Source organism: Saimiri boliviensis, chromosome 4 (assembly GCF_048565385.1).
Source record: "Saimiri boliviensis isolate mSaiBol1 chromosome 4, mSaiBol1.pri, whole genome shotgun sequence".
Classification (NCBI taxonomy): Eukaryota; Metazoa; Chordata; class Mammalia; order Primates; family Cebidae; genus Saimiri; species Saimiri boliviensis.
The window spans coordinates 33021186-33039329 of NC_133452.1; the positions used below are offsets into that span (position 1 = coordinate 33021186).

The 18144-nt window shown below is 37.7% G+C and overlaps 1 protein-coding gene across 2 annotated transcripts in view; it reads left to right on the plus strand.

Annotated features, from left to right (window-relative positions):
* MAP3K5 (mitogen-activated protein kinase kinase kinase 5) overlaps nt 1-18144 on the plus strand; it is a 236862-nt gene that overhangs the window by 56690 nt on the left and 162028 nt on the right. For both annotated transcript variants that reach the window (XM_074397398.1, XM_003932483.4), the window contains one exon: nt 16399-16538. In XM_074397398.1, coding sequence (XP_074253499.1) covers nt 16399-16538 — 140 coding nt within the window. The remainder of the gene's footprint in view (nt 1-16398; nt 16539-18144) is intronic.

The window sequence follows — 18144 nt, forward strand, 5'->3', positions numbered from 1 at the left end:
TGCAGAGGCTACATGCACAGGTTTGTTACAGGGGTGAATTGAGTGGCACTGAGGTTTGGTGTACAAATGATCCCATTACCCAGATGTTAGTGAGCATAATATCCAATAGGTAGTTTTTCAACCCTCACCCCCTTCCCACCCTCCCGTGTCTAGTATTCCCAATGTTTATGTCTGTTTTTATGTTCAGATGTACTCAGTGTTTAACTCTCATTTGTAAGTGAGAACATGCAGTATTTGGTTTTCTGTGCTTGCAGTAATTTGCTTAGGATATTGGCCTCCATTGATAGACCTCTTTTAAAGAGAAATTATATAATCACATTTAAGTTTATATATATATGTAAAATTAATTTGTCACATTAAAAAAAAAAAAACACGGCTGGACACAGTGGCTCATAGCTGTACCTGAGGGAGGCTGAGGTAGAAGGATCACTTGAGCCCAGGGGTTTGAGACCAGCCTGGGCAAATTAGCAAGACACTGTCTCTACCAAAAACAAAACAAAACAAAACAAAAAACGTGTAAAACATTAACTGAGAGTGACGGTGCATGCCTGTAGTCTCAGCTACCTGGGAGGCTGAGGTGGGAGGATGACTTGAGCCCAGGAGTTTAAGGCTGCAGTGAGCTATGATCATACCACTGCACTCCAGCGTGGGTGACAGAGTGAGACCAGATGTCTCTAAAACGACAAAAACATTAGTTTTCCTAGAGAGTATGTGAACTCCTTTACTGATAGATTTAATCACTTCGAAGAAAGAAAGAAAAAAAAAACTAGGCTATTTCATTATAGTCAGCAAAGTCCAGCCACCTGTCAGTCAGCAGTTAAAAGATAAGTTAACAATGAATAGTTTTAATCCTACTCATTCCCTCTAATCGTTCTCAAGAAGGAAGTCTCAACCCCTTCTAAATGGATTGTTGGACTCAAATGGTATGTCAACACATAAGCTAGGAACGAAACTGGCAGAATCATATTTACACATCTGTTATGTTGACAGAATTACAGATGCTATTAGAAGAAGTAAATTTGAACAAAAACTGTTACACATTTTGTCTAGATGAAGTTATTTACTAGGTGTTGAAAGTGAGTTTAACAGAGTAGAAAGAAAGGAAGGGCGTGGCATCTTTTAGAGATGTTGAATCCCGACTGTGAGAGGTTTCCATTTTTTGACACATTAAGAATCTTGGAGCACTGTGGAGCTCCCAGGCACTCACCCATGCTTCTTAAATCCAATTCAACTTAAGACCACAAGGGATGACAGTCATAAATGCACGGGCAAAACCCTCCACACTGGCTTGCTTACCAGAGTGAGCAGCAATTTCTGCCTATAAGTAGTATGCAACTGGATTTCATTGAATTTTGTTTCTACAGCAGTAGAAAGAAAAAAAACTACTGATTTTCTTTCTGTAACAATAATAGTTTAGTGTTTATTGCTTACAATTACATTTCTATGGTATGAGAAATAATGCTTTTTTTGATAAGGAATGCATATATCATGTGGTGCCAGACACTAGCATTCTTTATTTTTTAATGTAATTTTTAGAGGTAGGTTCAGGCTCTGTCACCCGGACTGGAGTACAATGGCACGATTCTAGCTCACTGTAACCTTGAACTCCTGGGCCCAAGCCATCCTCCTGCCTTAGCTCCTGAGTAGCTGGGACTATAGGCACATACAACCACACCCAGCTATTTTTAACACTTTTTATAGAGATGGGGTCTCACTATGTTGCTCAGCCTGGTCTCAAATTCCTGGACTCCAGTGATCCTCTGGCCTCAACCTCCCAAAGTACTGGGAATTACAGACTTGAGCCACCTCACCCTTAAAATAATTCATTTCCTGAGATCATCAAATATCCTGTCAGTTTTCAAAATTTTAATTACCTCATAAATGCCACGATTTTTTAAAGTTTACTTTTGCAGAATCCAACTAAGGTCCATACATTGCAATCAACTATGTCTCTTAAGTCTCTTAATATCCAATTTATACTTCCATATCTTCTCCCCTGAGATGTGTTTGTTAAGGAATTCAGGTCATTTTTCCTGTAGAATTTTCTAGAGTCTGAGTTTTGCTGTATCACTGTGTTACACTGCTTTAATAACTATTAATGTTTACATAAACATAACTCACATAAATGACAGTTATTTTTCTAGCCAGAGTGAGAAAAATCTCCTCTTAATCAGAACAACCTCAAATGTGAGTTAAACTGCCACAGTTATTTTTGCTACTGAACATCATCAGAAAACATGAAAGTTCTCCCTGTCCTCTTTCTGTTTTCCATTGTAAAGGTATAGGACAATTAGGTAAGAGTAGATCACTCGGCATCCGTATCTACAAGGAATAGTTGGATTTTCTTCAAAAATTATCACAAGTCAACTCCTATAACCTTATGTAACTTAAGCAAGTGCCAATTAAATGAGGCAGATTATTGGTTTGGGTTGTGCGGAAGGATGCTCCCATATGAATCTTCCAGTTACAAAGGGCTGCTCTGTGTGCTTGGGGAACTTTGCTGGAGCATAAATGAATGAAGCTTTGATGGTTTAATTAAAACTAAATATGAAAGACCAAAAAAACAAATGACATAGACCTTAACCGCAATAAAACTATAATAAGCTTTACAGAAATCTGTTCATATATTCACAAGCAGCCTTTTCAGTATCTAATTAAAATAGACATCTAAATAAAATAATTACTTATGGACTGAAACATATTATACAAAATGAGTTTATAGAGATCTAAACTTATGCATATAGACTCAAACCCAGCACACCTTCATGAAATAGAACCATTTTAAGGAGAAAAATAGTTTGCCATGGTGATACAGAAATTTTCACCAACAAAGTAGCCTCCTATTTTATTTCTATTTATAATGTAGCATGTCCCCGTCACATAATAAATCTTACAGTTCATTTTTACTTACATTTCTTACATACTCTTTATAGATCATTGATCTGTTGTATCGCTGTTACCATAACATTAAAACAGAAATTTTTGAATGGATAGACAAAGCCTGGAAGACTTTTAGGGCAGAGGATTTTGAGGGTATTATACTATCATAGTCTGTATGATACTATAGTTATGATACTGTAGTGGTAGATACATGTCATGATAAATTTATCCAAACCCAAGAAGGTACAGTACCGAGAGTGAACCCTAATGTAAACTATGGCCTTTGTTGACTATGATGTGTCAATGTAGGCTCATCAGTTGTAAGGAAATGTACACTCTGGTGGGGGACGTTGACAGTGCTAGAGGCTGTGTGTGTGTGAGGGCATCAAGTGTCTCTGTACCTTCCTCTCAATTTTGCCCTGAACCCAAAACAGCTCTAAAACAAAGGTGGGTTTTTTTTGTTGTTGTTGTTGTTCTGTTTTTTATTGTTGTTGTTGTTTGTTTTTAAACAAAAAAATGTAAAGGCACAAATCAGGCTCTATTTTAACTTGGAAAGAGAATACACTTTTTTTTGGATAGGACCTATTTGTATTTTTTTAATAAGCAAAGTTATGTAGGGGACTGCTATGCTTGTACCAGGAAAATATCTCTTTATAAAGTACTTGGTATGTACCAGAAGATATAAATTGTGATTTACCCACTTTCTTTGTGAAGTGATATGAGGTATTCACTTGAAGGCTGAACCCAGTGACAGTATTTGCAGGGCTCCCTTAGTAACACTTACTAAACTGTCATCAAAGTGCTGTGTGCTTGAGGCTGGGCATAGTGGCTCATGCCTGTAATCCCAGTACTTTGGGAGGCCAAGCAAGGAGGATTGGTTGAGTCGAGTAGTTCAAGACCAGCCTGGGCAACACAATGAGACCCTGTTTCTACAAAAAATAAAGAAAATTAGCTGGGCATAGTGGTGCACGCCTATATTCCCAGGTACTTGAGAGGCTGAGGTGAGAGGATCGCTTGAGCCCAGGAGGTCAAGGATGCAGTGAGCTGTGATTATGCCACTATACTCTAGCCTGGGTGACAGAGCAAGAGACAGAGACAGACAGCCTGTCTCAAAAAAGAAAAAGGACTATGTGCTTGAAACTGGATTTTTTGTTAGTCCAGTCCATTTTGTGACCAAGAACGTTCATTCATAAGATTGGGATTTTAATGTCTATTTAAGGCTTTTGCCTATGGCCACTAAGGAGAATAAAATTGAAATCTAGTCTAGATATTTCCTCTTTTCATATTTTCCTTCACCTTTATTATAGGCAGATAAGAGAAAAATGATGTTTTTGATTCTTATTGAAGCTTACATCTTGCTTCTGTTGCTGTAGTCATAAGCATTGTTACTATCACAAATAGAAGGAATGCTAAAATAAATTCCTTTCAGTGAAAAAAAAAAAAGATGAATTGGGGTCACAACCTGCAAAACTCAGGTAGTGCTATTTTCAGGCACATTTCCAGTGATGTCACTCAGGCATGTTTCAGCCCTCCCTGGACAAGGCTTCCCTCTCTGTTGGCCACGGGCTCCCTGGCTCTCTATCAATGAGTCACCACCTGAAATGAAGGAAGATCAGTGTTCTTCCTTTTACCCTATCACTTCCTGGTCTTTGCCATTAACTACTTCCCACCTTGTTGTTTTTTTTTTTTTTTTTTTTTTTTTAAAGAGGGAGTCTCGCTCTGTCGCCCAGGCTGGAGTGCAGTGCTATGATCTTGGCCCACTGCAATCTCTACCTCCCAGGTTCAAGTGATTCTCCTGCCTCAGCCTCCCTAGCATCTGGGACTACAAGCACCCATGACCATCCCTGCTAATTTTTGTATTTTTATTAGAGACAGTGTTTTACCATATTGGTCTTGAGCTCCTAACCTCAAATGATTTACCTGCCTTAGCCTCCCAAAGTGCTGGATTACAGGCGTGTGCTACCACACCCAGTATTTCCCTCCTTCTTGCCTTTAAAGTATCCCTTTTTCCCCATGGTCAACTTTTCTCTTCTGTCATAGAACCCAACCCATCTAAAAATATAGAGATCGCCTCCATTAATTAGCACCCCCTTTAAAATCTTTCTCTTTTCTTTCAGCTTGACTTCAAAAATGTGTACAATCTTGACAGTTTCTAATAATGTCCAAATACACCATTCTAACACTAAAAACCTTTAGATCTTTCTGTCCCATTAAAGTACTGCCCTCCTTACTGATTGTAAAAATGCCTACCATGGACCTTGGAAAATGTTAACCACCTTTTGTTCTTCGCCAGTCTTTGGAGAATCCTTTGTGCTCATTCCCTCCGTTCCCTCACCTTATATTCAGTACCTTTCATTCTGTTGTACTCACCTTTTTTATCGTGCAGCTTCTTTATAATCCTTGTGGTAAGCTAAAATTTGTCCATCACCTCCCCTACCACCCTAATATCTACGTCAAAACTCTGGAAACCGTGCATGCTACCTTATTTGGAAAACGGGTCTTTGCAGATAAGATCAAGTGAAGGATCTTGAGATAAAATAATCCTGGATCATCTGGGTATGTCCTAAATGCCATCACAAGTGTCCTTATAAAAGAGGCAGAGGGTGATTTGACACCACGTGCATACACACCACAAGCCAAGGCATACTGAAAATGTAGAATCTTGAAGGGGCAAGAAACTGATTCTCTTCTAGAGCCTCTGGAAGTAGCATGGTTCCAGCCCTGTCTACACCTTGAGTTTGGACTTCTGACCTCCAGAACTTTGAAAGAATACATTTCTGCTGTTTCAAGGCATCAAGCTTGTAATAATTTGTTAGTGGCACGGGAATCGAATACAATTCTCTTTTACCGTTCTGGGAAAAATTGTTGATCAGATATGAATTAATTTTCACAAGGTGAACATGCTTGAGTAACCAGCACCTAGATCTAGAAGCAGAACTTTACCAGCACCCCAGAAGACCCTTTCATGCCCCCTTTAGCCATGGCCCAAGGTGTGCGCTATTGTGGCTTTTAATATTGCACAATTTCACTGTGCCGAGTCCTTTGTATCTGGATTCCTCCTCTCAACAATGTTTTTGTGAGATTCATTCACATTGTCACGTGTGGTTGTAGATTTTTCATGCTCATTACTGTCTCTACATAGCATGTTTTTTTATTTCTTCTGCTGTTGATGGTTTACAAATACTGTGACTATGAACATTCATTACATGAGCATATATCTGTGTTTCTACTGGGTATATAATGAAGAGGGGAATTCCTGAGTCCAGGAAACCTCATTTCTTTCCTTACTCTAAGTTGACAACCTCATCTACATTCACTGTGTCGGCGACCACTCATTGCTCTGACTCTTATATCTTTCTGTTTTTGATCTTTCTGCTGAGATTCAAAAGGACTGCTATCAGTAATATATTCACACCCCACCCCCCAATTTAGTGTGTTCCAATTCAAACTTAAGATCTTATGGGAAAAAAAAGAGTTTGGCCCAATGTGGTGGTTCACACCTGTAATCCCAGCACTTTGGGAGGTCTAGGCGGGTGGATCATCTGAGCCCAGGAGTTCGAGATCGGCCAGGCCAACAAAGTGAAACTTTGTCTCTACCAAAAAAAAAAAAAAAAAAAAAAAAAAAAAAAAAAAAAAAAAATTAGCCAGGTATGGTGGCGTGTAACTGTAGTCTCAGTTACTCAGGAGGCTAAGGCAGGAGGATTTGCTTCAGCCCAGGAGTTGGAGGCTGCAGCGAGCCATGATGGCATCACTGCCCTCCAGCCTGGATGACAGTGTGAGACCCTGTCTCAGAAAATACCACAAAACCTCCCTTGTGTCTTTTACCATGTTAATAGCAAATCATTATCCTTAATTATCCATGTTCAAAGCAGAATCATCTTTAATTCTTTCTTTGCCTGTATCCACCAAATCCCTGAAGCCTGTTGAGTCTTCCTGCATGTTGTCTGTGTTAATTAAGGGACACACACTCTCTCTCTTGGATGACTCCTACACGATCTCTCAGCCTCCAGTCTGTGTAGTCTATCATCCATCCACAAATTCTAGGTTTATGTTTCCAAAGCAAAGCTTAGATCCTGACATACCTCTTCTCAAAACTCATGGACATGCATGGATCCATCCATTGATTATAGGATCAAGTCAAAATTCTTTATGTTGGCTTTCTATGTTTTCATAAATTTCCCTTTAACATCAGTTCTATGAGAAAATACTCATATAAGGCTTTATCAGGAGGTATTAAGTTGTATAATGGCATTACCTTCAATCATATTTTTATGATACATTGTTCTAAGGGTCTCCTCTGGGTATTTCTTGTCCTGGCTCCATGTGATTACCATTTGTAGTGAGTTTACTGTGCCTAGCACACATGTAATCCTTACAATAATTTTGTGCAGTAAATACCTATGTTGTTATTCCCAATTTATGGTTGAAGAAACAAAAACTCAGATAATTCAAGGTGTTGTCTGACATCATCCATCCAGAAACGTAACTGGGATTCAAACACTGGAAGTCAAAGAACAGCTTGTCTGTTATTTACATGTTCATTACTCTTCTGGAGATGGGAGTGTTTGCCTTCCAGCTCTTCAGCTCTGTGGAGTGCTTTGCTGAGGCTGTGTGTCCTCCTGGCAGAGAGCTGTGGCTCTAGGTCCTGACCTTCTGGTCTGGGCACCTCTGAGGGATGTGTGCTTTCTCTCCCTTCACATTCTCTAAAGCTGAGCTCTTGCAACTACTGCCTGGGCAAGGAGTCTTTAGTTCTTAGAACACCCATCTTAGTTTTGCACCTTCCTTCTGTCTCTGTTTCACTCCTGCTCCCTCTCCCTTTTCTCTCTTTCTCTTCTGTCCCTTCCTCCCTACTGGGTTTCTCCCTTTTCTTCTCTTCCCTTTCTTTTTGTAAGTGTAGTAGCTCTTAACTCTTTTTAAGGCCAACCTCTGGAAGTGCAAAATATCCCTCTGATTGCCTGCCTACCAGGCCTCACTTATCAGATTAACAACAACAACAACAACAAAAAACCAGCCAAACACTTCAGTGTAATAAAATGTCACCAAATAAGAAAATTAGGGCTTGGTTGGGAGGTTAGGTATAATTTGCTTTAGCAATATAAGAGTGATTCATGTTTGAATCACCAGGCGTACATTTATTAGAGTTTAGTGATGAGGAAATTATGGGCCAGAATATACTGTTGATAGAAATTTGCATCATTTTACATGGTACAATTAACCAAATAACATACAAGAAATTAAAGAGAGGCTGATGAAACTAAAAGAGTAGTCATTTATAGTAGGGATTGCCAAACTGTGACCAATTCAAGACAATGATGACAGATGATTCTTATGTCTTTCTGGAAAATTTCAACAATCCTAACTGTATAACAGGAGTTTTGCAGTATCCTGATGTTATCTATCTGTCAAACTTTAGGAAATTGACTTAGAGTCTTTAGGAGATTCTACCAGGATACCCAGGACATAACTTTTAGGTCAAATTTTAGTAAATACCAATTAACATCTTCCTTTGACTCTTCTCTTCACAAGCAGGAGCAACTCATGTGAGATATTTAACTAACAGACATTATTATGAAGGGAAAATTCAATTTTAAAAAACCCAGACTACCAACCACTGCCATTTGATGACCAAAATGCAATTAAGCTCAATAGTTTAATGTTGTTACCCTAAACATTTTATTATGCTGTAATAAAGCCCTGGTAAGCCTCATTTTATACTCCATTTAACATTAACTCCGTCAGGACAAGGAAACAAATTACACCTTAGGTAAAAACACAGGAGATGTCTGTGTCTTTGTCTATACTTTTAAATGACTAACTTTCTTAAATTTCTAAATATGACAGTTTCACTCACAGTATTACTGCAAAAACTCAATTAGATAATTATTAAGTGCATTTATTCATGAAATACACAATCAGAGGAGTATGATTTGATCCCCAAATCTGTTTTCACATCTCATTTGTGTTCTGAGCTTGTGAATTTCTGTCTCCTGTAAGTTTAGGCTATGACTTATTTTTTTTTTTAATTTCTTTTTATTTTATTTTATTTTATTTTATTTTATTGCATTTTATTGCATTTTAGGTTTCGGGGTACATGTGATGAACATGCAAGATTGTTGCATAGGTACACACATGGCAGTGTGGTTTGCTGCCTTCCGTCCCCTCACCTGTATCTGTCATTTCTCCCCATGCTATCTCTTCCCACTTCCCCACCCCCCGCCCCTCCCCCATTTCCCCCCAACGGACCCCAGTGTGTAGTGCTCCCCTCCCTGTGTCCTTGTGTTCTCATTGTTCAGCACCCGCCTATGAGTGAGAATATACGGTGTTTGATTTTCTGCTCTTACCATGGAATATTACGCAGCCATCAAAAAGGATGAGTTCACGTCCTTTGTAGGGACATGGATGAACCTGGAAACCATCATTCTCAGCAAACTGGCTATGACTTATTTCAGAGTTAAAAGAGCTTGGACTCTAGAGCTGGATTGCTTGAGTTTGAATTCCGGTGGCAACACTTTCTAGCTGATCTTTGACAGGTATGTCCTCTGCTTTAGTGTCCTGAAATAATAATATCCATCACAAAAGGGGTATTAGGAAGATTGAGTTAATATTTGAAAAGCATATAGTGCCTGACACATAGTAGGTACTGAATATGTGTTTATGAAATGAAATGGATAAACTGTTCCCCCTATAAATGGGGTTCAAGAATTGTGGAGTATCATGTGTTTGTTTAATTTATTATAATTACACAATCATTTGCATTTTTAATATGTCTCAGGATCATTTTACAAGGATGATAATTTTCACCTATTTATCTTACTACTACTGGAGGGTACCCAGCAGAGTCAAAAAGTAGCCACAGATAATATTTTTCGTAGTTAGATAATGAAATATAACCGCTTAAAAAGTGCTGTGTTACTGGAAGTCCTAGCGAGTATAACAAGGCAAAAACAAACAAAAAACAAAAGGCATACAAATTGGAAAGGAAAAAACAAAATCACTTGTAGTTGCAGATTATATGACTATTCATGTAAAATAATATATATGAAATAAGCTTCAAGAACTTATAACTGAGTTCAGTTAAATTTCAGAATACAAGATCACCTACAAAAATTATTATATTTTAAAATGCTAGCAATGAGCAATTGCGATTTGAAATTTAAAAACAGTACCATCTATAATAACAGCAAAAAAAGGAAACATTTTGGTATAAATTTCACTATGTTCAGGATCCTCCTGTTGAAAATTACAAAATACTAATGAAAAAAACCAAAGAAGACCTAAGTGGAGAGAGATTCCATGTTCTTTTATTTATTTGTTATTTATTTATTTATGTTTGAGGCAGAGTCTTGCTCTGTTGCCCAGGCTGCAGTGCAGTGATGTAACCTTGGCTCACTGAAACCTCTGCCTCCAGGTTCAAGTGATCCTTGTCCCTCAGCTTCCCAAGTAGCTGGTATTACAGGCATGCACCGTCACACCTGGCTAATTTTTTTTTTTGATGGGATTTCCCCATGATGGCCAGGCTGGTCTTGAACTCTTGACCTCAGGTGATCCACCCACCTCAGCCTCCCAAAGTGCTAGGATTATAGGCATGAGCCACACGCCTGGCCTACACCTGGCTAATTTTTGTATTTTTAGTAAGACAGGCTTTCATCATGTTGGCCAGGCTGGTTTCGAACTCCTGGCCTTAAGTGATCTGCCTACCTCAGCCTCCCAAAGTGTTGGGATTACAGGTGAAATATTCTGTATTCATGAATTGAAAGACTCAATATTGTTAAGATGTCAGTTCTCCCTAAAGTGATTTTTAGATTCAATACAATTCCAGTCAAAATCCCAGGACTTTTTTATAGCTATCAACTGATAGCTATCAACAGCCAGATTATTCTTAAATTTATATAGGAAAGCAAAGAGAATAACTAAAATAGTCAAAGCAAATTTGAAAACAGAATAGAGTTGGAAAACAGAATAGAGTTGACCTACCTGATTTCGGTAGCTACCGTAAAGCTCCAGCAGTCAAGACAGTGTTGTGTTGACAAAGGAGAAACATATAGATTAATGAAATAAAAGACACTCCAGAAATAAACCCACAAAAGTGTAGCCAGTTAATCTTTGATAAAAATGCAGAGGCAATTCAATGGAGAAAGGAAAGTCTTTAGAAGTATGAACCTTGACCCATGCCTCATGCCATATACAAAAGTCAACTCTAAATTGTTCATAGACTTAAATTTAACGTAAAGCTATAAAACTTCTAGAAAAAAACCTTTTAGGAAAACTTTTGTGACCTTGGGTAACGCAAAAATTTTTTCAGTACCACACCCGAAGCACAATCCAGTAAAGAAAAAGTTGATGAACTGGACTTAATTAAATTTAAATACTCTTCTCTTGTAAAAACACACTTAAGACAATGAAAAGACAAGTCATAATCTGACAGTATCTGCAAGTCACATATCTGACAGAGGAACAGTATTCAGAAAATATAAAGAACATGCAAACCTCAACAATGAGAAAACAAACTCAACACTAATTTTTAAAAGGCAAAAAGCATTGAGTGCCTAACCAAATAAGATATACAGATTATACAGATAGCAAATAAGCACATGAAAAGATGCTCAACCGCATTATTCATTAGGGAAATACAAATTAAAACCATAAAAAGATACCATTACATGCCTATTAGACTGGCTTTAGAAGAAAAACTATCAGTACCAAGTGCTGAAATGCTCCTCATCCTTTGCTGGTGGGAATGCAAGATATTTTGGTCACTTTGGGAGAGGTTGGCATTTTCTTATTAAGGTAAACATACCCTTACCTATGACCCAGTAATCCGACTTCTAGGTCTTTACTCAAGACAAATGATAGCATATGTTTCTATAAAGACTTATACACGAATAGCAACTTTATTCAAAATTGCCCAACCTGGAGACAACTCAAATGTCCTCAAACCTGTGAATGGACATCTGTGTATGAATCTCATATGTATTTTGCTAAGTCAAAGAAGCCAAACCCAAAAGGCTACATACTGTATGATTCCATTTATGTGACATTCTGGTAAAGGTAAAACTTTAGGGACAGTAAACAGATCAGTGGTTGCCAGGGATTGGGGTTTGGGGAGCAGGGAAGACTAACCTCAGAAGGACAGCACGAGGGAGATTTTTGGGGTGAAAGATCTATTTTGTATCATGACTATGATGGTATATATGCATTTTTCAAAACCCATTAGACTGTACATCAGAGGCAAAGAGAATGAATTTTGCTCTATGACAATTAAATAGTAAATTTAGAAAAGAATAGAAATGTCTTAGAACAAGTCACTCATTTGAATTTGAAATAGAAAAAAGTCAACCTTTTTCTGAGTTACCAAACTGTATTACTGTATTTTAAAATTATACCAATAAACACCTTTCAGTGTTCTTTATAGCATCCAGAAATGGATCTGTTCCTGCTTAGATGTTCAGAGGTAATGAATATACCTTACTTTGCTTGCACCATTTGTTGTAAATATCTAGGCTGGGCATGGTGGCTCACACCTGTAATCCCAGCATTTTGGGAGGCCAAGGTGAGCAGATTACCTGAGATCAAGAGTTTGAGACCAGCCTGGCAAAACCCTGTCTCTACTAAAAATACAAAAATTAGCTGGATGTGGTGGTGTGCACCTGTAATCCCAGCTACTCAGGAGGCTGAGGTAGGAGAATCGCTTGAACCCGGGAGTCGGAGCTTACAGTGATCTGAGATCATGCCACTACCCTCCAGCCTGGGAGACAGAGCAAGACTCCATCTAAAGAAAAAAAAAAAAATCTAGTTTCTCTCTCTTAATCTGAAAACTTTCTGCGTGTTTTTATTTTATTTTAGCATCTAATTCCACAAGTCAGTACTCTGGAAATATTTCTCCCCTCGTTTTATTACTTTAACTTAGCTAATATTTTTCTTCGCATGTCTCTTATTTTTCATCAGTAAGTGTTTTATTTGGTTTCTTCCAGTCCCACACTACGCAGCTTCTTGATTTTAAAGCAATGTGATTGACTGCTGAGTGGCTGGCACTTGTGGGAGGAGGAAGCCGTGTGGGTGCAGGAGGCAGCTGGGCTGTGTGGGTAGGATGCAATGACTCACTTTTGTCATGTGTTGATTTTTGATGTAGAATGTTAAGGACCCCAAAAGAAAACTCTTTATTTGTATTAAAGAGTCCTTAAGTCATTTTTAGCTTTGAGATTGGGGAAAAAACTTCTGAAGCTCCTTTGACCTGTCATACTATTTCATAAACTTCTTCTATGTCTTTTACCTCTGTTTCATCTGATTGATTTCTCATTCACCAAAGTTTAATGCTAATTTCATGCTCATTAGACAAGGAGGACTCTGCACCAAACAGCTTCTCAAGCATCTGCAGTATTTTTATGTGCTGCACTTGGGTTTTACATCCCATCACACAGGTCTTGAATGTTGCTCATTTTACATTTTGATGGGTTCCTAAATTGTGAAAGTAATCAATATTCATAATAGAAATTATGGGGAATTTAGAAGGCATGAAATACAAAAATAAAATAATCCATAATCCCTGTAACACAGCTACTACCAACAAAAGTTAGTGTCCAACTTTTCAGGTATTTCTTATACACATGGATATATAGATAGAATGTAAATATCATAATGCACTCATAATGTATACATTATATTTTAATGTATATTCTGTACATAGCAATGTATATATATTTTACTTTTTTACTTTTACTTAACATAGTTTGAATTTATCCCTCGTTGCTAAGTATTCTTCTGCTTTTTTGTTTTCCTTTGCTTAAATTATATCCCATTATTTTAAATTATTAGATACATATATATAACCATTTTCTTGAACTCCCGACCTCAGGTGATCCACCCGCCTTGGCCTCCAAAGTGCTTGGATTACAGACGTGAGCCACCATGCCCGGCCATATATAACCATTTTTTTACTGATAGGTATTTAGACGTTTTCCATTATTTTGTTGTAAAAAATAATGTTTCAGTGGACAGACAGGTAAATCTATTCACATTTATAATAATTTTCTCAGTGTGAATTCCAAGGAATGGAATTATTGGGTCAGAGTGTACATAAGTTTTAGGTTAAGTCTCCTAGAAAGTTTACACTTGGCTGGGGTGTAGTAGCTCATGCTTGTAATTCCAGTACTTTAGGTGGCTGAGGCAGAAGGATTGCTTGAGGTCAGGAGTTTGAGACCAGCCTGGGCAGCATAGTGACATCCTGTGTTTATAAAAATTTTTTAAAAAGTAGCCAGGCATGGTGGCACATGCCTGTAGTCCCAGTTACTCCGGGGGCTAAGGCTGAAGGATTGCTTGAGCCCAGGATTTTGGGGCTGTGCATATATAATGAGCGCTGATTTTGTCACTGCACTCTAGTCTGGGCAACAAACTGAGACCCTGTCTGTCCTAAAAAAAAAAAAAAAAAAAAGAAAGAAAGAAATAAAAGAAAGAAGAAAGTATACTCTTCTCCCAGCATGAAAGAGTGTCATTTCTCTGCATTTTCATCAACTCCTTTACTTTGCCCACTTCTCAGGAAAAACAATTGGTATTTCATAGTTGATTTAGTGTGTATTTATTAGAAGCACGATGGAGAATAATTTCTCATGTTTATTTACAATTTTAAATTTCTGTGAATTTGCTTGCTGTTGTCTGTAGTGTGATTTCTAATGTAATGTTTTTATCATTGCTGAGTTATTTTAAATTAATCATAAATTATAAAGATATTAACATTTCATCTCTCACAAATTGCATACATTTTAAACAAATTATCTTCTTTTAAATGTGTTATATATTAACATTTTCATTGTAATTATGAATGGCTTCTGTTTTATATTTCCCAAATGTTTATTGCAATTACAAAGGAATCTCTTCATTTTCATAATAATTTTGCATCTTGATGCCTTACTAAATTGTATGATTACTTCTAATAGCTATTCAGCTAAGTCTGTTGGGGTATTTGGTTGACAGCCACAACATCTGCTAATAGAGATAATTGTGTATTTTAGTTTCTAGAATTATGTTTTCTTACTTTCTAGAAATCTTATTGCAGTGGCTGGGATTTTAAGAAAACCACCATATAGTTTTGGGAATAGTTGACAGCCTTTCGTTTCTGATTTTCATGGGAATACCTAAAAGCACAAAGTTGGAAGTTGTTTTGAAATGTATATTATTCTCTATGTTAAGGAAATGCCCTTGTATTTTTAATTTGCAGTTATCATTTTTTAATTTTAAAATTTTATTCTCCTTAGAGATAGGGGTTTTGCTATGTTGCCCAAGCTGGCCTCAAACTCCTGGCCTCAAGTGATACTCTCACTTCAGCCTCCTGAGTAGCTGGAATTACAGGTGCAGGCCACTATGCCTAGCTCAGCAATCATTTTTAATGAGAAATGGATTTAGAATTTTAATTAATGCACTTGGAGCATATTTGGAGATGACTTTTTTCCACTGAACTATCCTTGCATTTCTCCAAATAAATTTTAAACTCATGATCTAGGTTTTATAACACTTGATACATTTTGTTAGTTTTTCTTTTATATTTTTGTTTATAGCCGTAAAGGAGTTTTAGACTAAATTTTATTTTTGTGACATTGTCAAATTTTGATATCAAATTTCTACTGCCTTGTTACTGGTCATCTTTGAGCCTTGGATGGATTTGCATCTGTGGTTATATTCCCCTTAGTTTTATTTTCTATACCTTTTATCTCTCTCTCTCTCTCTCTCTCTCTCTCTCTCTCATTGATTATACTTACCAAGGACTTACTAGATATTAATTATTTAAATCTAAAACCTAGTTCTGAATTAACTAATAAGCTTCCTATTTATTTTTTTAATCTCATTTTACATGTGTTATTCCTATTTTTTATCAATCTGCTTTTTAAAAAATTTTCTTATTTGGAACCTTAGCAATTTTTTTTAATGTCGAAAGTTAAGAGAGAGCATTAGCCCCTGCTTCCCACCATTGCAAATTCTCTTCAGTTTCCAGTAATTTTATGATCTCTTTCTTTAAAAAAAATACAGGTTTGGGCCAGGTGTGGTGGCTCACACCTGTAATCTCAGCCTTTTGGAAAGCCAAGGTGGGAGGATTATTTGAGGCCAGGAGTTTGAGGTCAGCCTGGGAAACACAGGAAAACCCCCCATCTCTAAAAAAAATTTTTAAAAAAATTAACTGGCTATGATGCCACACACCTGTAGTCCCACTTACTAGGGAGGCTGAGGTGGGAGGATCATTTGAGCCTAGAGGTTCAAGGCTGCAGTAAGCCATGATGATGCCACTGCACTCCAGTCTGGGTGACAGATCAAGAACTTGTCTCTTAAAAGCAGAAAAAGGAAGTGTGTTACATTTTATAAAACCACTTCCAGGTAGAGCTGCAAATTCGAAATTCGGTGATAAATGAAGAGGGAAAATCCCTATCATTTCTTTATTTTCTCTTTTGAGTGCTAAGGTAATTGAAACCAAAGTGTGCTGATTGGGCATTATTTGGGTGTCATCCTTTGGGGGACTTTGTTTTCTGTTTGCAGATATCGCGGTGGTGGAGATGAGTGATGCCTTCCGGCAGCCGTCCTTGTTTTACCACCTTGGGGTGAGAGAAAGTTTCAGCATGGCCAACAACATCATCCTCTACTGTGATACTAACTCGGACTCTCTGCACTCACTGAAGGTACCTCCCTTGTTTACTGAATGTTCAATTTTAGCATCAGTATTTCAGGGATACTGTTTGTCATCCAACACATTTTAAGTTTATATTTGTGAAAGGATGTCTATATGTATGGTCAGTATGCACCAATTACTAGTCAAGTTGGGAGGTTTATCGAGAATTCACTGTAGAAATTTGATGACACAAGTAGCAAAAATGTTCACAGTGAGTTCTGAGTTTCAGTTACGGTTGTAGCGGAGGAGACTGTGTTAATAGGAAGTCATCAGTGCAGACGTGGAGAAAGGAGATTGCATAAGGTATGGTCCAACCTTCATGCTTTGTCACTTTGGGGAGCTTTATGGTGCCCTCCAGTCTCCCAAATAAAAGTACATTTCCAACTTGAAAGTGCTCTAGGCTCGGCATGGTGGCTCATGCCTGTAATCCCAGCCCTTTGGGAGGCCAAGGTGGGAGGATCACCTGAGGTCAGGAGTTCGAGACCAGCCTGACCAACATGGAGAAACCCTGTCTCTACTAAACATACAAAAATTAGCCGGATGTGGTGGTGCCTGCCTGTAATCCCAGCTACTTGGGAGGGTGAGGCAGGAGAATCACTTGCAACCAGGAGGCGGAGGTTGCAGTGAGCTGGGATTGCACCATTGCACTCTAGTCTGGTAACAAGAGCAAAAATTCCATCTCAAAAAAATAAAAAGTGCTCTGAGAAATTATCTCTGAGTACACCAAAATAGTTGTCATCCTCGTTTACTAGGGTATGATTTAAACTAAAATGGGAGGAGAGGAGGAAAAACTTACTATGTTTGTCTAAAAAATTCAACCTGTCTCATTGTCATTCTGTCCAGTAAATAGGAGCTTACTGCTATAAAGGCATTTCCTCTATCCAAAAAAGTTTGCTACAATGCTTTTTGCAAGGCCAAGTGATTTTACACTGTGTGATTCTCTGAAAAGCATCCCACAGTTCAGTGAAACACATGCTGAGCTTGCTATCATCCACTTCCTTTGTGAAACTTCCAGCTAGCTTCATGTGGCTTTTTCTCGGCTCTGCCTTCCAGTTCCCAAATCTGAGCCAACCTTGGGACATTGAGCCTTAGAATCCTGAACCATATTTCTAATGACTTAGCAATTATCATATGAGTATCTCTAACCCAAAATTCATGCAGAAAATATCAATAATATTTTGCTTTTATCTGAGTATTTAAAGCATGTTTGGCTTTCTTTGATAAATCTGTACAACTTCACTGAGCAAACATACCTACTACACGCCAGGCATGTGCCAGGGATTGACAGGCATATCCCTTTCTAGAATAATCTGAAACAGTTCTAAGAGATTTGCCCCAATTTGTCCTCAGTCTGTTTTTTTTTACCTAGAGTAATCCTTTATCTGGAGCAATCCTTAAGCACCTACTTAATTTTCCTACAGATTTACCCCTATAATTAATGCATCGTAAAATGTTGTAACTCATTTTTAATTATGCATTTTGATTTGCTGCTGTTTGCAACCCATGTTAGCACTTGATGAAGGAATTCGATTATTTTATTTAGCTCTTTTCATTTTTCTTTGAATTAAATTTATATATATACATATATACACATATATATAAACTTAATATATATA